This window comes from Thalia democratica, chromosome 9 (assembly GCF_965202585.1).
Source record: "Thalia democratica chromosome 9, ktThaDemo2.hap1.1, whole genome shotgun sequence".
Taxonomy (NCBI): domain Eukaryota; kingdom Metazoa; phylum Chordata; class Thaliacea; order Salpida; family Salpidae; genus Thalia; species Thalia democratica.
The window spans coordinates 15,931,524-15,957,350 of NC_139173.1; the positions used below are offsets into that span (position 1 = coordinate 15,931,524).

General features: G+C 25.9%; 1 protein-coding gene across 3 annotated transcripts in view; it reads left to right on the forward strand.

Annotated features, from left to right (window-relative positions):
* The first annotated feature begins 3,771 nt into the window (after nucleotides 1-3,771).
* Nucleotides 3,772-25,827, forward strand: part of LOC145844411 (SNF2 related chromatin remodeling annealing helicase 1-like) — a 35,009-nt gene continuing 12,953 nt past the window's right edge. For all 3 annotated transcript variants that reach the window (XM_082951809.1, XM_082951810.1, XM_082951811.1), the window contains exons 1-6: nucleotides 3,772-4,122; nucleotides 4,330-4,468; nucleotides 11,694-11,839; nucleotides 16,935-17,118; nucleotides 18,249-18,399; nucleotides 25,184-25,351. In XM_082951809.1, the coding sequence (XP_082807935.1) occupies nucleotides 3,996-4,122; nucleotides 4,330-4,468; nucleotides 11,694-11,839; nucleotides 16,935-17,118; nucleotides 18,249-18,399; nucleotides 25,184-25,351 (915 nt within the window). In that variant the 5' untranslated portion in view covers nucleotides 3,772-3,995. The remainder of the gene's footprint in view (nucleotides 4,123-4,329; nucleotides 4,469-11,693; nucleotides 11,840-16,934; nucleotides 17,119-18,248; nucleotides 18,400-25,183; nucleotides 25,352-25,827) is intronic.

A 25,827-nucleotide genomic window follows, 5' to 3' on the forward strand; every position in this document is an offset into this window, starting at 1 on the left:
GGGAAATCTATTTATAAAATTCAGAGAGTTTTTTATTTGAAAGACCAAGTTAAAAACACAAATAAAAAAAGACCATTTAATTTCAATATTATATTTTCCTTGTGGCCTTGTGCCCCCCCCCCCCCCCTTTTTCAGCTTATGGCCCCCTAAATTTTCTAAAATTTTTCCATAATGTATAGTATAAGTTTCAAAACTACCATTAACAATGCCTAAGACCTTTTTATTTGCTCCTCTTCACCAACTCCAGAATATCTAGTGTAAGTTTCAAATTATGACTTCATGGCCCCTTTACTACTCATGTCCTCCCTTTGGCCCCATAGCTGCTTATAACCCCCTAAATATTTTGGGAAACCCTGCTAAACAAAGGCTTTTAAAAACTTTTTTGCTGTATGCTATTTATTTTAAAAAGTTGATATTTTGGAATATAAAATTAAAGCATATTAAACTTCAGTTTTAGCATATTTTGTGTTCTGACATCTTACAACAGGGTCCGCAACACATTGCCCGCGGCCCACAAAGAGTAAATCTATGGCCTGTAAGCATGTTTTTTGAATGGGATGCGGCCCGCAAAAGATAACTCTGTGGCCTTGGAGCGTTTTATTTCATAGTTTGAAAACTTACACTAATCTTAAAAGATATCTGTGGTTGATAATAAAAGGCAAATAAAAAAGTTTAAAGTGCATTCTGCGACCCACAAAGATTCTTAAATTTGGCCAGCAAATACCTCAACCTTGCTGACCCTTGTCATACAATGTTAATAGATTCAAAAAATAAAGTAACTTAATTTGAAACTTACTTGTGTTGTTATAAATAAAAAAAATACTGTTAAGGGTATTTTTGAATTACAGAATACGAAATAAGGTCTTAATTGTTTTCTGCTCAAAAACCAATATTGTGTAGAAAGATTATAATATTTTTAATGCTTTAGTGAAACTTGCTTCACAAAGCTAAAATACTATTTTTGAATAAAGCTATTGAAAATCCAATTTTCACTATACAATATTCACAAAGCTACAATACAATTTAAGTAAATTCATAAAAATATAACTTATAGATTGTCTTTTGAAAAGTAATTTACATTATTTCTAATGCTTAAATAGTAGGTTTTCATTATTTCGTGGTTATTTTTAACTTGTTTCAATTTTATGCATCTATTTAGGTTAAGGGTAGAAGTTAGAATTAATTTTGAGATAACTAGTGCAAATGTATAGTTTTTTCAAAAAAAATAATGGGAAAAATTGAAATTTACTTAATTTATTTTAATCACGAAATCTAAATATACTGTATATAAAGTTTCTTCTTATCATCTAAAATTTTGCACAGGGTATTTTTGTGATACTTGCCATATGTAAAAGCTATTCAGCTGAACACTCAAAATTTGCCTCTTTTTTAGCACTCTAATTGCCATATTTGTTTTAGTAAAACTTAAACTATACTTTAATTACTTTAATTAATTTTCAAACTGTACATCATTAACCTAATTATATTTATGAGTTTTCAAGGTATATTAGTTGTTTGTTTATTTGTTTGTTTAAATTTATTGTTTTAAAAAACAAAATAGATACTAAAAGGTTTCATTGTATATTTGTTCAAGTTTTAGAGACAATGATAATGTTTACTTTTCTGTGTTTTAAATAATAAAAGACTCAGCTTTATAACTTCTTTATACTTTGAATTCATTTAGTAAAGATATTATAAATATTTTTTTTATTTTTTTCTGTTTTGTATTTATAAGTTTAAGATTATAACAATTTCTTTAACAAGTTATAGTGGTGTGACCCCTCTTGGCTTTCAAACTCTAGCGTAATTGTCCCATCTTGGCGGATATTTTAGTCTGTATATGTTAGTTGGGATGGTTAGTGCGCTTACACAAGATGTGTACATGTAATGTGCTTGAACATCTTGTAGATTAAAAAATAATAATCATCTTTTGGTTTATTATTTGTTTGATGAAAACGTAATAAATAACCACAAAGCATTCTAATTGAGTCCTGACTGGTATATGGTATATACTTTAGCAACTTTTTTTCTGGTGCATAACTTATTCAAAAAACATAACAAAACACATTTCAGTTTTTAAAATTTATTCGAGTACTTTAAAGTCTTGTTAAAAAATGTATCTTACTAAATTAAACTGAATTGAAATAAAATTATAATCTAGTTATAACTTTCAAGTTAAAAAACATAAAATGACATAATAATCAAGTGTAAAAATTTACTAAATACTAATACTAAACAACTTTGCTGTACCAATCAAACTTATTAGATTAAAATCATTCAAAAATAAACCAGCGACAAAAACTAATAATGAAAATAAAACTACTTAAAAAAGGAACCAATTACTTTAAAATTACTTAATATAATGATTTAAAAAGTCTAGTCTAGTTTGATATACAAACTTTTTCTGCTTACATAAACTGGGCCTTAAAGATTGAATGCATAAGGCTTCCAGAATATGTAGCTGGAAAGAGTTCTCCGCTCTCACTTTGCTGAAAAATTCTCTTTTCTATAACTTCTTGCACAATTTAAAATACTTACCTTTTACTTGGTTATCCAGTTAACTTAGTTTCGAAAGCTATAACAAGAGCAAGAAGTTCAACAGCTGTAAAAATGATTCTCTCAGAAGTGTCCAGTGTACTTAAAACTTCCGTACCTTGGAAATATTTCTGAGAGGTTTTCTAAGAAATTTTCTGAGGAAATAAACCAGGTTTTTGGCTCTGTTTGTTTAAGAACAATTTTGCATACTGACTGACCTCTAAGTGGAATTTTCAAAGATGTTTCTCCCACCCAGGAAAAAACTAACATCATCTATAAATTTAGTTGTCACTGTGGTAGTAACTACGTGGGAAAAACATCTCAAAGGTTTCACGTAAGAATTGATCAGCATGTTCCAAAAATTTTGAAAAGATGGTTTGATGGTTGTTTGAAAAAACCTGAAAAAAATACTTCTTTGTGGTTGGACATTACTTGTTGGACAACCATGAAAGTGCAAAAAATTATAAAGACAAAATTTTTTTAGTTTTAGTGAGAGAGGAGAACTTTTTTCAGCCATATATTCTGGAAGCCTTATGCATTCAATTTTTAAGGCCCAGTTTATATAAGCAGAAAAAGTTCGTTTATCAAACTAGACTAGTACAGCAAAGTTGTTTAGTATTAGCATTTAGTTAATTTTACACTTGATTGTTATCTCATTTTATATTTTTAAACATTAACCTTATAACAAAATTATATTTTTATTTCAATTCAGTTTAATTTAGTAAGATACAGTTTTTGACAAGACTTACTTGAAACTACTCAAATAAATTTAAAAAAATGAAATGCCTTTTATTATATTTTTTGAATATATACTTTATATACGCAATAATTTGTCTTTTTAAAGTTAAATAAACAATCAAATATTTTTTAGGTAAGAGTTCTATCAATTATTTATTTACGCCAGTTATAAAAAAAATACTTTGACTGTGTCTTGGACAGGTTCAAGAATTATATCAAAAATATAAAAGTTTGTCTAATTAAACAAGTGTTTAACTTTATTTTTACATAAAATTGGTATTTTTATTATTTGAAAATTATTTTAAAAGTGTATATTGAAGTTTAAACTGTAGTCTTATTTTTAAGTTTACTTATCAAAAAGACTATCTTTGTTAAGCTTCAAAATTGAAATGACTTCAATTACCTATAAGTAAGTTCCTTTTTTTAAAACTTAACTTGAAAATTATCTTTTAACTAAGCTTATATTTCAGGCATAGTTTAATCTTAAGTTAACTAAAATGGATAGCTTAAGTTATCAACAAGTATTAGAAATAAATAAGAAAAAAGAAGCTGCTGTTAAGAGACTTGAACAAAAGAGGGCTGAACAGAAGAATAATTGCACTTTTTCTAACAACAAAAACTCACCTCCAAATAAAAAGAGGTTTTTTTCACATCCAGACTTATTTGATAAAAGTAACCAAACTACAGTTCTTGACTGCTCTTTATTAGAAGATGGCTCAAAAATGCGTTTCATAGTTAATTGTGGTTACATTAAAGATCTTATTAATATTTTTAAAACAGTACCAGGTAAAAGATACATTCCAGAAACTAAAAAATGGTCATTTCCTCTGAGCTCTTATGATCAATTAAGTTTGTGTTTATTTTGTTTTATATAAACTTACTAAAGCTAAATACAGACTTAAGCTTAAATTAACTGTATCTGTTTAAGTTGAAAAAAAGTAAAGTTAAGTTCTAGAAGTATTTTACTTTTAAATTAGTTAATAGCTTACTACTATTAGTATTTTTTATTAAATGATAAATATACTTCTAAACAAACGAAAGTTAAAATAACTTCAGATGGAAAAATAAAAAAGTTCAAATTTTGTCTGGGAAAATTTGACATTCAAAAGAGCAATGGAAAATTTACAGCTCAACAGATAAATATAAAAGAAGTAACACATAGTGTACATGTGGATAAAAAAATTTTACAAGCAAAGTAAGAAGATAATATGTTATAAGTTATTTATATTATTTAGACAAAGCATACAATTTTTAAAACAAAAACTTTATGCAAAAGCTAAATAATCTTGTCTTACATTAAAAACAAAACTAGATATACATACATTTAAAAAATTAATTTTATAAAAAATTTAGTGTATAAATAACTGTTCAAAAATATAGGTTAAATCGTTTGCTAACAAAAGATCCTAGTGAAGTACTTTTACTGGAATATAAATAATTAAAAACAAATTGTACAGTAATCTTCCTTTATTGTACCAACATATGTTTCTGTGTGTTAACAAATCAACACAATTCAACTGGGTTCTGTAACTGTAAAAAATAATTACTGTAATGGAAGAATAGAAGTATAGAATAAAGTAGGTGTATACATTACATGTTTTCATTAAATTGAAATATTTTTTACAGATAATAGTTAATAATAGGTAAAATACTTAATATTAAATCCGACTGTTATAAAACTATATAATTTAGTTTTTATGTTTGTAATCAATTTTGAACAAAAATAAAACAATATATAATATACATGTTAAATCAAGTTTCTGTTACTTTTATTGTCTTCACCGTTGTTATGTTTTATTGAATTTTATTGATACACTAACTAATGGTTAATGTTTTATTTTGTTCAAAATAGATTACAAACATAAAAACTAAATTAACATACTTTGCAATACTAATTAAATAGTTGAAATAACCTCATTTATATTGTGACGTAATTATTAGATGTAATGAATGTATTTTGTTCATTTGTTAACAACAGTAAAATTCGAATCAGTTATTCTTTCCATAAACGTGAGTTGTTTGTTTATACTATGATTTGTTGTTTTGTTGTGTATTTTAGTTTACTTTACTTATTTTAGACTTATTAATCATAAATACTATATAGTTTTATGACAGTCGGATTTAATATTAAGTATTTTACCTATCATTAACTATTATCTGTAAAAATATTTTATTTATTGAAAACATGTATACACCTACTTTATTCTATGTTCTATTCTTCCATTACAGTAACTATTTTTTTACAGAACCCAGTTGAAGTGTGTTGATTCGTTAACATAGTATATAAATATAAATATAAAAAATTCAATATTTTAAGTCATCCCTAAAAAAAGTGTTTTATTATTGTACAATTAAAGAATGAATTAAAAGTCATCGAACTAAAATAAAAATATTAAAAAAAATCAAAACAAACTGATATATTAAGCAAGGAAACCAAGAATTAGTTTATTCCAATGTTATGTTGTTTTTTTGACCGTGTGTTTTGTTTGCTGTATAAAATTACCCTTTAAGGTACCAGCGTTTCCTAAAGTATTTTAGCCCATTCTTCATAAAGCATGTCTTCAAAGATTTCAAACTTTGATGAGCAACAGAACAGACATTCACTTGCTGAAAAGTACACTGGATTGGAATCAAGAAATGCACAAAGCAACAGCTTTTTACTTAAATATCTTAGAAAATTATATTCTCACCATTCTTGAGTTGTACAGTTTATACAACTTAGTTTGCTAATTTAAGTCTTGTAAAAATAAACTATATTCTTAGCTGATTCTGAAAAGTAAAACTATTCTCTTCTTTTTTGGTGAGAACTTATCCTTAAAGTGTATCTGTGACAATAAAAGGATTGCTTACAGGTCAACAATGAGGGTAGATAATAAGGGTACTGATATGTGCGCCTTTTGATGAAACAATTATTTTATCTTGGTAAAATACGAATGCGAAGTAATAGTTTATTTTAACAAAATAAAACAAATTTTTAAAACTGTTTGTTAAGACTACAAAGCAAACAAAGTCTAAACTAAAACTTTAAAACGACAAGATAACTAATAAGCACACATCGAATTTAAGATAATAAAAACTCTACATTTTAAAATGAACAAACTTAGGCCTATATAGCACAATTAATTATAAGCCAAAAAATTTTTTTTTTTTAACAATAACATATTTCAACAAATTTTAATCAGTGTGATACAGTTGTAACAAAATAAAGAAAATTTTAAAGTTACATAGTCTTATGATAACATCAGAAATGAGTTAATCAAGCAAAAAACAAAAAAGCAGTTAAAACTCTTAAACAAGCAAAATTGACTGTACCATGAGAGTAAGTAATTTAAAAACATCATTTAACTATGAAAAGAACAATTAATGATCAAATTATTTCTGCTTAGACAACTTTGGTTTGCTTAAATGAATATAGACTGCTTCAATTTAGATTAGATCAAAATTATTGTTACAACTTCTTAATATTTTGAATCTCATTTCATTATAACTATTACCACATATTGGATTTTTAACTAAATGTACTGATAGTGATGATCTAGTCATAGCATTTGAAGTTACAATACTAGTTGTCTTTGGCTGATTTTACTATGTTCTCTTACTCACTTTGGAACGTGCTCTTTTATTCTAGTTTCATAATGCCTTGAAGTTTGACCAGTATAGCTGTTTGAATAACATCATTCAAACGTCTAAACCACGCAACTTTTATGTTTTTTTTTGATATAAAGTCTTTACATTTAGGACTCAAAACAGAACTAGGTGTAAAAATTAATCATGGTTTGGCTGCACGGTATACTTTTTCCGTTAATTTCTGTATGTTTCTTTCGATCTGGGTCAATTTTTTCACCTGCGTAAGGTAAAATCAAAAGAACCTGACATTTCTAAAGGCCCATAAGGTGTTATGTAATTTAATCTATTAATTTCAGTTTAAAAAACTTTATCAATCTAAGGGTTAGAATATCCATTCTTATATGGCATCTTTTAAAACATTAAGTTCAGTTAATAAAAACTTCTGGAGAACATATTTTATTTGCTCCATAGGTTTTAAGTATACCAATTTTTCTTCTCTTACTACAATAAAATAGAAAGGCTTGTGGTCTGATGATCGAATTTGTATGATCAAACCTTATCTTAATACATTAGGGTGCTATTAAAGTGTGACCTTTGAGTTTTCAACTCTTGTTAACTTAATATTATGTAAATACCAAAAAACACCTTGTGAAGAGTTTTAGATAATCAAAATAAAGTTTTACTAAAGCTCCTCTTGATTTTGTGAAAACAACCACAATTAAACTGTTTGTGACCCAAAAAATTTAACCTTTAAGTTTTTTGCTTAAAATTGTATTAGATGTGACAGTTATCACAAAAACGCTCTGTGAAAAACAAGAAATGCCTACGTGATACTGTTTTTTAATAATTTTTAATTTTGCACAAGGTGATTTTATGATAAATGGTATATGTAAAACAACTTAAAGCTAAAATCTTGAGGGTCGCCTTTAAAGGTACCCTTCAGTTTACATTAAGGTTGTTTTCAGAAAATCAAGATGAGTCTTGGTTAAAATTTCTTTAAATCATCTAAAATTCTCACATGGTGTTAAAATGTGATATCTCCATAATATAAAGTTCAAAATAGCTTAAAACTTGAAGGTGTGTTGAACTCAACCCTTTACTCTACCAAAATCAGTGTTAATTTCTAATATTTTGAGAAGGCAGCTTACAAGATTTTCTCTGCAGTAAACAGTTTTCTTAAAGTCATCAATGACTTCCAAATATTTAGGGTATAGTCTGGCATTCTAATTGGTGCTTCAGTAGTATAGAATGTTGGATCAATAAAAGCGATTTTTCACTCTGCTGTGCCAATTAAAAAATGTCTTTACCCTTTTAATCAGGTGTGAGATACTGTATTTGTTTTGTTCTAAGCTACTTTAGATAATTTTTAGTGTTGCTTCTCATTGAGACCACACTCACATTAATGTTTTTAGCTATTTGTGTTGCAGATCTTTTTGAATTTCTCCTTACCCTTTCTCAGGCAGCTTTAAGTTTCTTCTTTGATCTAGCAATTTATGGCCTTCTACTCTGAAAACGGTCTAAGATGTACCGAGTTAATCTTATATTTAATCACAAAATGGCATACTATGGTTTTATCCACTATTAATAGCTAAATACTATCTGAACTTATTATTCTTGCGCAATGATTCAGAATTATTACTGTTTTGCATTTTTGCATATGTTTTCTAAATTTTAATTGAACTCACTTAAAAAAGAGTATTTTGATCTTTAGTTCTACTTTAGTCTTAAAGTTTGACTTTAATTAAGTTTAGTATTTAATATAAAGATGTCTAAGTACTTTCTATTTGTCCTTTATATGTTCATACTGTATGGTAAAGACTATATTAGAAAGTTTCTGATGTCCTACAACAATTTGGTTATAATACTGTTCATAACTAAAATAAAAACTGTTGATTAACAACTAACAAGTGTATTATTAAAACCATAGAAGTGTTTTAACAACACCTTGTTTTTAACAACATCTTGTATTATAGACTATAGAATTGTATCTTAGCTATTAGAAATTTTTAACCGTTAAAACCATTAAACAAAGTTCAAAGTAACCTTCGAGATATAAGCGATTATCGATCAAAGTCCCTTAGCTTAATAGGCTATTTATAAAAAGAGCAAACCAAAAACTTAAAAACATTTTTTATAAACACATATCTTCTGCTTTATTTTTTAGCCAATCCTTTTCAAATTTAATAGCCAGTTGCTAATATTTAAACCTTTTTATTGTAGAGTTTTTAAAGTACAGAAATTAAAAAAATATAATTTTTGTATTTTTTACCTTAAATTTTTATTTTTTAATATTAAAAAAATTCCAATATTCATAGTCTATTAAATTATTTAAGGAGATTTCCAAAAAATTTGAGGCCTCTATCACTAAAAATGAAAACAAAGGTATACTTTTAGTGAATTGTTAAATTTTCTAGAAAACTGACAATAAATAATTTATGGTCCATACATATGTATTGGAAGCTTTTACAAAAATTAAAATATCTAAAAAATTAAATAAGTTTTAATGTTCCATAAAACTTGCTATGTAGTTTTTAATTATAGGTTTCATATAAGAGCCAATGTTAGTTTAAAAAAAAAAAGAAACTCCTCTACAGCCCTAATTTTTTAATAAACTATAACACATTTATAGTTTTATTAAAATTTTATGAGGTTGTTTGAAATTACAGACATTTTTTACTTGAATATATTAAACAATAGTTTATTAAAAAAAAGACTTGTTGTAATGTTTGATATCTATTAATTTTACTTTTAAAGTCTCAGTTAATTACTCTAGTAATAGTTATTGTTTTTAAAATTAGACTTTATCTTTTACACTTAGTTTAGGTAATTGAAAGTTTGTTAAAATTATTGTGCTTAAAACCTTTTTTTGATATAATTTTTTTTTTCTCAAAATGTATTTAAGTTTTGTTAAATTTAATTTGATATGCACAAAAAATGCCTAAAATAAATTTAGGTGAATATAAGAACATAACATTTTGTCACACTAGGTTTTACAATAAATTTTCTTGCTTTGTTTGGTAGATAACATTTTTTTAAAGCATAAGTTCTTATTTATTTGTTCTAGTCAAATAGTTTTTTTGAAGAACTAATGCCTTAGTCTAGTAAGAATAAAACTCATTATTAAACAATTAAGCTCTTAACTTGATTTGATTCTTGAAATTTAATTGATTGAAAAAAATAAATTGATTCCTTTGTTCAACCTGTTTTATAAACACATATTTGAACAATTTTTTATTAGACTTTTAAATCTGAAAATCTGAAATAAACTGTTTGTTCAGCAAAACATAGTCGAAAAGCTGAAGTAGAAAGATTATATTCTTATAACCAGTTTGTAAATATGATCAAATAAAATTTCAATTAACGAAAGCTTTGTTAGAGGGTATATATTTAAAAAATATATATATCTAATGTTTAAATATTTTTAGGATTTAAAGCGGTAGTTTGATAATTTTAAATTAGGGGTCAGCAAAGCAAAAATATGCGACTATGAGGGATCCTAAATTAGACCTACATACTTTTTTTTTCAGATATATATTACTTTAAAAAAAATTAGAACTTGAATTGTCCGAATTTGAATTTTCATGTAACCACCTAGAAAAAGTTCTTTTCAACTAATAACAATTTTTTTTAAATAGAAAATAGTTTTTGTATTTGCAACTAGGATGTTAATTAAGAAATTACTTTTATTTTTCTTCAATATTGCATATTTTATCACATTTTCGTTTCTCATAGAATTTCATATAGGTTTCTATAACTGTATATTAAAAACAACTTCATATCGCGGAAGACTTTTTTCTAAACAAAGCGGTCTGCGAGCAACTTTTTCTAGGAAAAGTAAGTTATAAAAAGCTGCTGACTTTCAAAAACGATGTTTGTAAAATGATTAAAACTTTTCTTAGTTTTATACATTTCCAGTTGACTTAAATTTTTGATTGATTTTGAGTGAGATTCATAATACCCTAAATTCTTAGTTAACATAAGGTTTGATCGTACCAATTCGATCATCAGACCACAAGCCTTAAGTAGACTGAGTCTGGTTTCGTCCTGATTAGGACTCAACAGTCGGTTATAACCGAAAAACTCGCAGTCATTAGTCGACAAACAGTTTATACATGCAAGCATGAAGCAACCGTTTGCTGGCATTGATCAGTGACGTCAGGATTGTCTTTTGCTGTGCAACATTCGATAAATTATCCACTAGGCAAGACAGTTGTACGCTCATATTGAATACAATCAACAATAACATTGGCGAAAGTCTACAAAGCCCAAGCCTAGACTATCATATACCGCGAGACAATCTCAAATAACTTATTATTAAAGGCTATGCTGTTAAAACTAAATTGATAGGCTACATCAGTTTATCTAGTTATTAGTCTAGTTATAGTCAACTGAGCGCCAAACAACAAGAAATAAGTAAAATTTCAATCTATATCAGGGCATGTCAGGCTAAAACTGCAAAATTTTCAGTACAAACCCTGTTATAAATTATAAGGTCTGTAAAAACTTGTATAAAAAACAATAAAATTTGTATTTTGATTATTAAAACAACGCAAAGGTACTTGTTATAAAAAATATTAATCAGAAATTATTCTTTTTAACTTATGTCATAGCTTTGATTGCGGTAAATACTTTTTTAATTGCAGAATTGTGTATTTATTGGCGTGTAAAGTATAAAAGTAATTTTGATTGCATTAATGTTTATGTTTATATAATAATTTTAAAGGTTAAGGATACGGAAAAAGAGCTTTAGAAAAAATTGTACTTCATAAAATATTTAGTTGAAAATAAGCCTCTTTTTTAAACTAAGAAAAATACACTTCGCTTTTCTCAATAAACTTCTACTTTTGTAACAGATGCTGTTTAGTACCAAATTTACGGTTTGAAATTGAAATGTCCTACCACTCTAGTTCCATAGAGCTGTTTAAATCTTTTAAAAGCAAAGGTTACAACGCAGTCAATAAAACGTGGAGCTTTCATTTATCGGAGTACAATCACATAGGTATAGTATAAACTTTTTAAAATTAATTAAGTGAAGTTTTTGCAAAAAATGTTATTTTTTTTTTTCTTGAAGTAATTTTCGAACTTTTAAGTATTTCTTACATATGAAAGTAAAAAGTTCAAGTCATTTTTGATAGTTTATTATTAATACGATTAACGAAAATACCGGCGAAAGTCTACAGAGCCTAAGCCTGGACTTTTGTATGCCATGAGACAAGTTTAAGCTAACATAATTAATTATGAATAGTATAAACAGTCAGAAAAGTTATAAGTCTGTTTTTCTTTAATACTTTTTATTAGAATGTAATTGAAAAGTTAATGTGAATAGATTATGAATCGACTCTTGTATTGCCTAGATTTTGCCTTAACTGGAAATGTTTTAAACTAAGTTTTCTTAGGTGATAAAACTTAAAAAGCTTGTTTAAATATTTTATTTAATCAGTATAAGAGTTGTGATTTATTAATAAATAGTATAAATATACGAAATAGCTGATAGTTTGTATTTAAAAGTTTCAAATAATTTGTTCAGAAAAGACAGTCAGATGAAAAATAATATGTAACTGTATGTTTAAAACACTAGTCATTAATGATGTTTTATAAAAAATATCTGAACGAAACAAATTGTTTGAATGTAATAAAAATATTTTAAAAAGTTGTAAATTTATTAAAACTAACGACATGTATTTGTGTAAAGTTATAATAAAGTTCGACGAGTCTGAAAAAGTGTAAGTAAATACTTAAAAAATACATATTGAAGTTTTTTATTGTAACAAATTTGTTCTCTTTATTAAATTATAATTTTTATTTTCCGCCATTTAAGTGTTGTTAGCGGTTAATGTTTTACTTTATTGAGTTGTTGTTATTATAAGCTGTTTTTGCACTAGTTTTGTACATATTGTTTATAAATTGTTGTTGATTATAAGCTGTTGTTAATTTAAATTATAAAGATTAAACTATGTGTAACTGTAAAACTGCTTGTTATGATTTCTCACCTAGATTTAAATAATAAAATTAGAATACTTGATATTTATTTTCTTGTTTTTAGTATTTACTTTCTTGAACATTTTTATAATTATGGAGCAGGAAAATGTAGATCTTGCCCTAAGCACCAAACGCTCTAAGCGTTTAGCTGTTAAAAGTGATCCATTAAGACAGGCCTCAAGGGTTACAGTAAAAATGCATTTTTTATGAAAACAAAAACAGACATATATAAAATATCCATATAAAAAAACTATTAAAAACTTAAAATTAATCGTTTGTTAATAGATTCTAGCGAAGCAAGTTCACTGGAATATATAATGACAAATTTTCACAGTACTCTTTCTTTATTAAGCTTAAATATGTTAGCTCATATGTTTCTTACTGATGAGAGCACCAATTAACGCGGTCATCAGTTAGCTTTTTCTATCACCGATTGCTTTTTTTAGATTCTTCAGGTCGCGCTTGTAAACTTCTTTGTAATGTAATTTGGCAACCAACGTTACGTTTGCAAAAAAACAAATCGCTGTACAGTAAAGTTTTTTATATGCGCTTGTCTCTCATTTTCTGTAAATAGCTAAGTAAAGACTGCGTTGGCCGAGGGTGGTTTACACAGCGGTGGAACGAGAACTTCTCAACATTCTTCGTTTCTAATGTTTTGTCACCACCCAACTCTTACAGTGCAAGGCATCGTGGGTGGAAGTTGAAAATTTTATTATCCTGCGTATTTGATAGTGACCACGTTTTGCTGCCGTACAGAAAGTACTGCCTACTTAAGAACTCAATGCTAATGGTTAGCTTAAGGTTATCTTAAAATTTTCGATCTAGTTGCAAAATACTTAAATATGTAGGACCTAGAAAATTAAGAACTAAAGAACACAGTTTTACAAAGCAATTAAAATTTTACAGTCTAGACTAAAAATATTGTTTGTAGCCAATGATTATGATAGAATTCGTTTCTTGTGAATACCTTTGCAAATATTTTTATAGGATTCCTAATATAAGATACCTAAATTTAGCAAAGTTTTTCCCTCACTTATAACCTATGTAATAAATGTATAACGACTTTTTAGTGGTTATTTAAATAACTGAAAAGACTTGTATTTTTGACAAGTATAATAGCTTAAGTTATTTTTTCTTCTCTAAAGAGACATAAACTAAAAAAAAGTTTTTATTTTTAAAAATGGTAGAAAATTCAACATTATTATCATTAATTCTGCAGTAAAAGAGGAATATTTAAATTATATTAGACCAATGTACAGTATTTAAATGTTAAAAATGTGTTCAAATAAATCAAGTTTAAGTAAAAAAAAACTTTAAGAAAAACGGCTACTTGGTAGAAACAATTTATAATAAAAAAATAGTTAAAACAATGCAGGCTTAGTACAAGTAAATAGACTTTAAAATTGCACAATAATTAAACTTCCATATAAATAACTTATCTTATATGCTTATGAAAAAAAAATTACGATAGCCTACATATCATATGGTAAAACTAAGTCTTTTTAAACTTCAAATCATGTTTTATTTTCAGTAATAAAAACATATATACCTATTTTTGATAAATTTTGTGTAATCTACAACTTCAGTTGCTTCTGCGACAGAAGTAATAACGATCAGATATTTCAACATTAAAAAGAAAGTAACAGATGCTAAAACAAAAACTTAAAGTAGTAAAATATTCGTTTACTCCAATATATATATAAAATATAGACTTTTTACAGAACCTGTAAAGCGACTAGAATTTAAGTAATTTTTTTATTTTATAATGAAGTTGTTTAGTCATAATGGAAGCTGTTGTTAAAAATGGAATTAGAAAAAAAATGTTTGTATTTCACAACTAGTTTAATTAGCTAGACTTTGTAAATTTTATTTTCGGTTTGTGTAGTTTATGATAAAGTTTTATACAATAATAGTAGTTCTCGTATGTCTAGTTCACAGTGGATTGGCAAGCAGACAGTCTCTTTTTTGGTGACTAGAAAATTAAACCAAGTTTTAATTAAAGTTAGATAAAACTGGATTTCTTGATTTCAAAACTTTTTTTTGCTCCAAGTATTTTAGAAGAGGGTAAATTGAAATGCATTCAACTTTAATTGTTTTCAGTTAAAAATTACCCCAACAACTTGCATAAATTTACATCAAAAATAAAACCTAATTTATACTTACACAGTAGTACCTAACTACTACACTAAATATATAGTTAAAGTTTGTACCATTATCTTAAATATGGTGAAGAGTTCTTTAAAAATAAGATAAGTTGTTCGAAAACTCAAATTTTTTAATATATTACTTTAATTTAGTGTCTAATTATTTTTCGAAAACTAAACAGTGCTTTTAGGACAATTTAAGGGTATTTTGAGGGTCATTTAGCTAAAACACAATTGAAAAACTTAACTTGAAGTTTCTAGATTGAAGAACATATGACAGGAAAGCTAAAAAAAAAATTAAATTAAATTTATTGTTATGAACTAAACTTATTTTAGGTATTAACAACAATGCTTTGAATCTTACTTACTTTTTTTGTTTGATAAAATAGCAATTAAAAAAATTTTCAAAATTTGAGTTTTCAAGCTACTTATCTTTTTTTCTCTAGATTAACACTTTACCAAATTAAGAAAAATGGTAAAAAGAATAGTTTTTAATAAGTATTTTAGTAACTTTTGTATAGTTTTTGTTAGCTGTCATTTTACATAAGTTATAACAAAATTATGTGTATTTTTACACTGAAACATAGCAAAAGCTGGTTTAATTCAAGTTTACATAAGTCTGAAAAACTTCAAACATGAAAAAAAAAGCAATTTTGAAATTAAGAAATCCAGTTTTATCGAACTATGTATAATACTTGATTTAATTTTCTAGTCACCATAAACTGCGTTAATAAACGGTAGCAGTAGCTGCGTTAATAAAATTTAGTTTTGAGTTAAAAGAATAGTAAAAAGCGTTAAAACTGTATAGTTGTATATATATATAAATAGTTATTTTTCTATCAGATTTGTTATTATTTTACAACTTTGTTTAACCAAAATGTTTAAATTATTATTTTGTTTATTTTGCAAAGTTTGACTCAAAAACCAACACCTGGAACACATAAACAGAAGACACACAAGGATAAAAAAAAAAGTTTAATATCAAATAGACACGTAGTAATAATACTTAAAAATGTAGTAGGGATAGATAAAATTAAAAACTTAAACATGTACTAAAAATAGCATAAAATTAGCATTATTGAGTGTAAAAAGAAACAAATTTTAGTGTACAAAAATAATTTAGTATTTAAGGTAAATACGTATTTATAAAAAGTCCTACTAACAAAATAATACACTTAGCCAAAAACAAACTACCAGATTAATAATTAAAATACATTCAGGAATATTTAGTAGCCTTAAATTTTAAACTAATATTTTATTGTTATAAATGATAAAGCGATTAAATATTTTAAAGGGAGAGGCGTAGGGAAAATATAATTATTAGTACTATATAAACATTAGCAGTGGTTAATTTAGATAAAGGTAGGTTTTTTACAGTACTTAATTATTGTTTTAATAAATTTTAGAGTAAATATCGCTTTTACCAACAAATATTTCAATTTAACTAAGTTTTAAACAAAAATGCTATACCTTCTTATATATATCCAATGATTATATAAGCTTTAGATAAAGCTGTTTTGTCGTTTATGTTTTACTCTTTGTACTTGTACGGAAACATTATAAATGCAGGAAAACTATCTTATTAAATAGTTTTCAATAGTTAGATTAAAAGATTACTTTGTTATAAAAAGTTGTTATTTAAAAATTATGATAATACTTACAGAAAATTTTAATCAAGTTTTTTATTACTAAAAATGTCTTTGCTTGCTTTTTCAAATGATATTTTTCTCAAAATTTAGTTTAATAGAACATGTTTGTTTGTACCTTAGAATTTATAGAACAACACATATGTTAGGCAGTTTTATGTATATTTTAATTCAAGTTTGTTTGATTCCCAAAACCAAGAAACTACTAGCAAGCTTATATTAATTATAAACATATTTAAGGTGTTTTAGTAAATTTATAACTTAAGAATGCTATTACTAATATAAAGTTTTTTTTATTTTTTTTTCATTTATAAAACTTTTACAGTTGATTCTTTTAAATCAAAAGTGAAAGATGTTTTGTTAGAAAAGCTACCAGAAGTAGTAACCAAAACGTTTAGACATGTAATTACAAACCAAAAACTCTCGTCGGAAGCTGAAGTTGATTTTAAATCTAAGGTTGGAAATAAGTTAGCAGATTCGCTATTTCCATTTCAAAGAAAAGGTGTTAAGTACGTTTTGTTGTTTGGTAAAACTATATTTGTCCTAGTAAATTTTTTGAGTTTCAACAAGGTTGAGTACTGCCGGTTGAGTACGCACTGTCGGTTGAACAGAGCAATTTAAGTTTGCGTATCAAATAAGTAAAACAAAGAAATATTTAATATTTAAAAAGGTTAGATTGTATTTTAGATAGATGGAAATAATGAACAGTATAATTGACATTTATTTTGATTCTCTAGAAATCATATTTGTTAGTCTAACTTGTCGTTTGAGTCTAGCGGACACTTTTTGTTGTTCGCAAGTTTTTTTCAAAATATTTCTAAAGTGTTAAAAGCTGAGTGTAGCTTTCAATAATTATTTTTATTAACCGCTACTCAACGAGTAACTATGTTTTAGTTAAGTAATGATTGAGTATTCTCAACTCTATAGTAACAAATTATTACATATTACGTAGTAGACTTATTTAACAACTGTTTATGTGCATTTGCTAAATGATTATGTTAATAGGCTATCAAATTTAATTTTTGCTCACGAAAGATAAGAATTTTCGTAATCTTTGATGTATAAAATTAATTTGCGCTTATTAGTCTGTAAATAAAGAGACATAAGTACACTATATACATTTTTTACTGAGATAATTGTTTCCCAATTTATATTTTTCTGGTTATTAACTATTAATAAGTTCTTAAAAAAAAATATGTACGATTTTTAAGAATTACTATAATTAATTCTGAAAATATCTCATAGATGATAAAGTCTTTCATCGTTTCTACTAAAAAATCCTTATTTTAGTTTTACAAAAAAAAGCAAGTCAAATTAGAAAAAAAACTGTAGAAAGATTTTGAGTTTTTTAAACGATGTCTATGAATGAGCAAAGAAAAACTCTTAGATTGAATAAATTTTTACTATCTTAATTAAAAAAAAGTGTTGATCGGACTTAGTTAAATTATCGATTTTACACATCTTATGTCTTTTTCTTATAGAAGTTATAAATTTGAACAAAAGTTTCCAAACTTTGAGTACTGCTATTTACCAGTTTCTATTGAGATTTTTTGTTTTAAATTTATGTTTGTTGGTAGAATAGTTGCACAGAAATTTAATAATTGTAGTAGCAACTTAAAACAGTCTAATAAACTTACAGCTTTGCAATACAAAACAAGGGAAGAATACTGTTGGCGGATGACATGGGCCTCGGAAAAACTGTGCAGTCAATTTGTATTGCTGCGTATTACAGAAGCAAGTGGCCGCTGTTGGTAGTTTGTCCTTCCTCTGTGCAACTTATGTGGAAAGAAGTTTGTTTATAGTTAATACTAAATTAAATTAATATTAAAGTTTTTTGTGTTCAATAACGTAAGGATTGACATTTAAGTTTTGAATTGAGTTTCCCTTTATTATTTACTAGACTTTATTTTTATTATTTAGATTTTCAAGTGTCACCTCTAGGTTCTTAATAAGGTTTCTTAAAATAATTTTATTATTCCTCATTTATTAGAATCTATTTTGTATAAACTAGTTTGATAGTTTGATTTATAATCCATATATAAGAATATGTTGCTCAAATCTTTAGTAAACCCGTATTTTTAGTGGTTAATTTGAATATTTTTTTCTTAACTTTGCTTATAACATTTTTGTTGGAAATTAAATAAAAATGAAAAAATATGAACGTTTTATTAATAATAGTAATTATATTGTGCTCCCGAAGAAAGTTAGGTGTTTAATTTTGTGGGAACAAAGATAATTTTCTGCATACTTAGTTGAACAGTGTATTTTCTTATTATTATTATTGGAGTTTATTGTGCAAAGATGGACTCGGGCATTAAAACCTGAGCCGCTTAAACAATACACAAGAAAAAAGAAACAAACAAATTACATTCAATGAAAATTAAAATCTAAAAATAACATAGTAAAATATCAAAAAAAAAATTACAAACAAATAGTCCTGTTCGATAAATAATAACTTAGTATGCACATAGAACAAAACGAAATAAATTCTCATATAAAAATCTATGCATAGACTAAAAAAGATTACACATTTACAAAAATTATATATAAAAACTTATAATCTGTAGGGGGAAGGCGTAAGTAAGAAAAATTGATCTTAGTGATACTAATATTTTACAATGAATTTTTATTCGTTAATCACTGTATTTTACTTGTGTTTATATTACAGTATACTACCGCTTAAGTACGCACTTTTTTTGGTACGCATCACGCCTTAAGTACGCACTTATCCAGAAAGACAAAGTAAAGGATGTTATACTAGAACTTCAAGAAATTCCAGTTTTTTTGCCTAAATTTTCAATCATCAAGTTTTTCCAGATTATTTTATGTTTCCAGGTAGAATGGCCAACCTGCTGAGTTAGCCTGATACTTTCACAACTTTTAAACTAGGGTGAGTAATCCTGAGTAGGTCAAGTAGCCTGAGATTGAGACAGTCCTGTTATTAAATGTTAACAAACTAAATACTTATGTAGTGGTTGCAGAAAAGTAAAAAGAATAATGATATTTGAGCTGTAATGCTATAAAATAAATAAATCTAGATGACAAAGTTAAAAAATCTACATATACAAAATAGTTAAGTCATAATTTAATTTAAATGTACATACATTGATGTTTTGAAAATGTTTGGTAAACACAAAGTAGTTTGGTACTTTCCCTCTAACAAAACAAAATGTAGCTTAATATTTTTTTTAAATCATTGACTGACATTGACTTTCTATATTAAATGTATGTATTAATTATGTAGGAGCTTTTTATAGAAAAAATAAATCATTTTAAAATCTATTAAAAAAATTTGCAAATTAGAATTATGTTTTAAATGTTATTTAAAATAAATGACTTGTTTATTTGGCTTAATTATTTGGTAGCTAGTTGTAAGAAAGAAAACAAACAACTAAATATTATTATTATACTATATCGTCAAAAAGTACGCACTACCCGTGCTAAGTACGCACTTATTGGTCGGGTTCAATTTGCGTACTTAAGCGGTAGTGTACTGTATTTAAATCGATTTTTTTTAGTTTTAATCGAAATTGTTCCACCCTCCCACACGAAACCACATCCTGCGGTAACTTATTCCACATATTTATTGTTCTGCAGAAAAAAAGAATTTTGCCACTGACTGTTATTAAAATTATATTTACACTTTATTTTTTTATTATTTCCTCTCAAACTATAATTGGTCCTAGAAAAAACAAAAAACTGATTGAAAAATTCTTTATATTTATACTTGCTAAATACTTTTGCGTCATCTGCAAATAGACTTATTTCGCTTTGAATGTGAGTATTAAAAGTGATATCGTTGATGTAAACTAAAAAGAGAAGAGGACCAATGACTCCACCTTGTGGTACTCCACTGTGAATTTTCAGAGGATCTGATAATGTGTTGTTAATGAGTACACTTTGTGTCCTACTATTTAAAAAATCGCTTAACCAATTCACTAAGTTATCATCAAAACCATATTGAGTCATAATTTTTGATAATCTAATGACTAATAACCACTGTGACTGATTCATTGTTTAAGTAAATTATTAGCCAAGTATGTAAACATGTTGATAGTTGAATTCCTGATGATCGGTGGGGAACAAAGCCAAATTGTTTTGGTGTTAACAAATTAAATTCGAAGAGGTGGTTAAATATTTTTAGGGAAATAATGTGTTCAAAAATTCGGGAAAACGTACTGGTTAAGGATATTGGCCTATAATTTAATGAGTCGTGTTTGATACCTTTTTTGTATACTGGAATTACATAAGATGTTTTCCATTGTTTAGGTATTTCTGACAATGCTAGAGAGCAATTAAAAATTAATAATAAAGGAAAAACTAATGATGGAATAGCATGCCTAATAAAATAAGGTGGAGTTTTCTCTGGCGTTCTAATAATTTTATTTTTAAGATGCTTCGTCGATGTGTTAATAAACTCCAGAACTTATAATAAAACTTTTCATTTTACTGCATATTTTTTTAGGTTGCTTAAAACTTTGATGATTTTGATCTTGTTTAGATACATTTTGAAAATTTTTATTGAAGAGTGTGGCTCTTTCAAAATCTGAAATTACTGTTTTGTTTTTATGGTGATCAAATAGGGGAGGCAATGAAGTATTTAATTTAATTTTAGATTTAACGTAGCTGTAAAACTTTTTTAAATTTTGGTTAGTGCAGAAGGATTTTTCATATTCTAAATTGTATTTTTTAACAGCTAATTCATATTCTTTTGATTTAATTTTATAGTCTTTGGAGAATGATTAACTTTCTTACTTTTTTTGTAAAGAATAAGTTTTTCTTTTAATAATTTTTTAATGTTAGATGGATATTTTTTGCATTTGTTATATTTAGGATAAGGTGGAATAAAGAGTTTAATTGAAGTTTGAATTAAGTCGATAATTTGGTCATAAAAGTGTTGGAGATTTTTTGATTTATTAAATAATGAAGTCCTATCAATGTCTGACAAGTATTTGTTAATGTTTATAAAAAATCAGCCTTTTTAAAATTATATGAAACTACTTTAGAATTATATATTTTTTGACTTTCAGTTTTAATGTTAAATGAGATCAAGTTGTAGTCACACGTGGTTGTTAATGGGAAACTAGTTAAAAGAGATGTTATTTTATCTAAACTCAAATGGTTGCAAATTAATAAATCGAGTATGTTTCCACTTTTATGAGTTGGTTTTTCAATTACTTGAGTTAAAAAATTATCTGTGCAGAAATCAAGAAAAAATTCATGGGATTCATTAAAGCTTGTCTAAGGAATTCTCCAGTTAATGTTTGGCAGATTGAAATCCCCGAGAATAAAATAAGAATAGCTATCCGGCAAAAACGACTTAATTAATTTAATTACATTTTTAACAGTTGGGGCACATTTCGCAGCCAGTGGAGGAAGGTAGATGCACAAAAATCTTAGTTTAGTCTTTTTTAAAATCACATCTGTACATAAATATTCAAAACCAAGGGTATTAATCAAGTTTAAATCATTTTTAACACTAAAAACTTTAAAGGAATCTTTGTAGAGAACTGCAACACCTCCACCCCTACTTATTCTATCGTTTCGGACAATGTTATAATTACGAGGACAAATAACGGCATCATTGACTTTAGGATTCAATCATGTTTCAGTTAAAAAATTAAGTCAATATCTTTCATATATAAATAATTTTCTAAAATATCAACTTTATTTAAATCAGATCGTATATTAGTATAAAAAATCTTTAAATTACTGTAAATATAACTATTTATAGAAGACTGATTAATCTTATCAGAACTAGCAGATAGATTAAGTTTTTTATAAAAGTTTAAAACGTCTGACTTACAGTATGTCCTATTAATCCCAGAGCTTCTGGGTGTCGAATCGAAAAAGATGATTCGTAGCTTCCACTATCTCATTGTTCTTTATCAAATATTTTATGTTGAGATTATTTTGTTCTGCTAAAACTTGTTTTCTTTTTAATTCTTCTCTTAGCTTCTTAAATTTTTTCAGTTGTTCAATGGTTCGATCTTGATTTATGTAGATTTTAACTTCAAATTCATTTGTCACATACTTGAGATTTCTCAGTTTAATCAGTCTTTCTTTAGATTTTTGTCATTGAGTTTTACAATTATAGGCCTGATTTTTCCATCTTCAAATTTACCTATACGGTATAAGGATTTTAGTTCGTGTTTCTCAATTTTATTTTCACCTAAAACTTCTTGTAGGACTTTAAAATATTTCTTGCAGCCATCAAGTTGAGGAACACCTTTATTTTCAGGAATATTAAATACGATTATATTTAATCTTTTCTTCTCAATCTGTTTTTGTTCGTTATCAGCTTCTATTTTATCTTTTACAACATCAAGTTTATTGTTTATGTCGGTAAGAACTTCAACTGGCTTGTTTTTGACAATATCAGCATAAGTTGCTTCAAAACTGTTAATTTTAGTATTGATTTCGGAATAAAAGTCTTTTGGTTTCATCGTTTCCATTGCATCAACATATGTAGAATACTTTGATTAAAATTTTTCAAATTTGGAAGAAAACTCTGTTTTGAATTCCAAAAAACTTCTTTGTAACTCTGTGACTTTTTCTTCTAAAGAAACAATTCTGTTACTAAACATCACATATTTGTCATCATTCTGAATTTCAACAATACTCTTTTCAATGCTTTTACTTTTTTCATTATACTCAGTTTTTATTCTACAAATATCAGCCTGGAGTGAGTTGAATTCATTGTCTTTTTTACATCCAAATGCAATCAACTTTTCTTTCAACAGTTTTCCTATTTTGGAACATTCAATCAAAGCTTTGATTTCAGCTTCCATAGACATTTACTTTATTTCTTATAACAACCTTATTCAATATGTGAATATAATAGACAAACTAATTTGATTTCTGGTTATTTCATTTGTCTATTGGTTTATGTTTAGGACAGGTATTGCCAACATTTTACAGATTTTCTAATATACTTTTTTCTACCGTTTTAGATAATGTTTTAATGATAATGTATTAATTGTACATTATAATACAAAACATTGAACATTTTTTGACAATTATAGTCTTTTACTTTAAATACCTTAATTAATTAAGAAAGCTTTTAAGAAACTACATAAAAAATATAATTTAAAAAATGTATTCGGTTCTTTTTTTATATATAGATTAATAAATAGTAATATAGTATAATTAATGTTATACAAAATTGAATAGTGTTTGAAAAATTAGTTTTTTAATATTAAGTTTTAATATAATAAAATTTGAATCATTTCTAAATAAGTCTAAGATTATTGTATTGTTTTCAAAAAACTAATCTCAAAATAGATAAAATGTTATAAAGTTTATTGAAATTAATAACAAAATATTACTGTCTATTTAAGAGGAAGTTGGGAGATTTTTTCACATTATTTAACATTGGCTCTTATATAATATCTTTAAGTTTATATAGACCGTTTTTACACAAAATAAGTTTGTTTTTTAAACTTTTTAGATCTAATCATTTTTTTAAAGAGTCCGAGACAAACGTATAGACTGCAAGTTTTTTAATTGTCAGTTATCTAGGACCTTAGAAAATTAACTGAAAATATTCTTTTCTTACATTTTTAAGTTAAAGACCTTAAATTTTTAGTAAATATTTTTTTTGTTGGTTAAAAGATTCTGAATTTCAAAATTTTAAAAGTATTAAAAAATCATAACTTAAGATAAAAAAACACAAAAAGTGTAGTTTTTGTTAATAAAATTGATATTTTTCAAAATTTAGAAAAGTTCTAAATTTAAAGTATTTAAATATTAGTTATGGACTTAATGTAAAAGTTTGAAATAGTTTGGTTAAAAAATTGAGGAGAAGATAGGTTTGTAGTAATTAGTATTTTTTCGCCTTTTCTGGTTGTGCCTTACAGAAAGAACCTATCAAACTTACCGAATGATCGTTTATTTACCGAAAGTTACTTTCAATTTTTTTTAACAGTCAATACAATCTTTTAGCTAAGATAAAAATATACAAAATAGGATTAACTTGTAAAAAACTAGGTTCTCTTAATTCTATATTCTTAGTTTTCAATGTAATAGAAATGTTCTTATCTTTGATTGTTTTAACAATAATTAAGGATAAAGTGTTAAACCTTAAGCTTAAAGTATCATACTAGATGAAGAACTAAATATTTTTAGTGAAGGCCTTTTATTTTAAAAACCATACAGTTTATGCATATATTTTATGTATTTATGATTTTATGTTTTATGGACTTTAACTTAAATTTTATATGAAAACATTTAAAAGTCATTGTGTATATATTGAAATAGATCAGATCAGATGTAAACATGCAGTTTTTTAAGTGTAATATACATTACAATTGAGGTTCTAAAATTCAATTTAAACCAGTTAGTGAAAACTAATACATATACAACATTTTGTTTTATAAGTAATTAGCACTGTAATTTATTGTTAAAAAAACTTAAAGAACTATATAGTTTAGGTTTTATCTATTTTACTTTAAAAAAAAGTTTATTGTTTTAGTTTATTGAAAAAAGTTTAAAATATTTTTAGAAATAATAGTCATAAGAATAAATATAAAAGCTGATATACTGTAGTTATATATTATATAATTTTTTTTACAGTCTTTTCTTAAATGGTTGCCTTCGATATTGAAAGATGATGATATTTTTTTGGTAACATCAGGTAAAAAAACATCAAATTTAAAGCATTCCATTACCATTGTAAGCTACAATTTGCTTGGTAAAATGAAAGAATTATTTGTTGCTAAAAAATTCCAAGTTGCTATAATAGTAAGTTTATTTCTATGATATATTTTATATGAAGATAGCTTTTCTTATTTCTACTTTTGCTAAATAAAATTTTCTAGGTTATATTCCTGTTATATTAAGAATAGATAAAATTTAACAAATTCCACATACATATTGAACATACAGCTGTTTAAAACGATGTACTCCTTTATGTAATCTTAAAATCTAGTTTTCTTTCTCTTTGTACAGACATCTATAAGATTCGAGTTGAAAATATATTTTTTAAAACCTATCCTCAAAAATAAAATATATAATCTAAATCTAAATGATGAGTATATGTTGTATTTTAAACTTTTTATACTTTTAGGATTTTTTTTGCTTTATAAAAAGTTTCTATTCACTAAGGTTTATAACAATGAAGGCCTTTTATTAATTGCGGGCAAATATCCTCGAAAAAGTTGCTCACGGGCCACTGTTATTTAAAAATATTTGTTTTAACCAACATAGAAATGCTATTT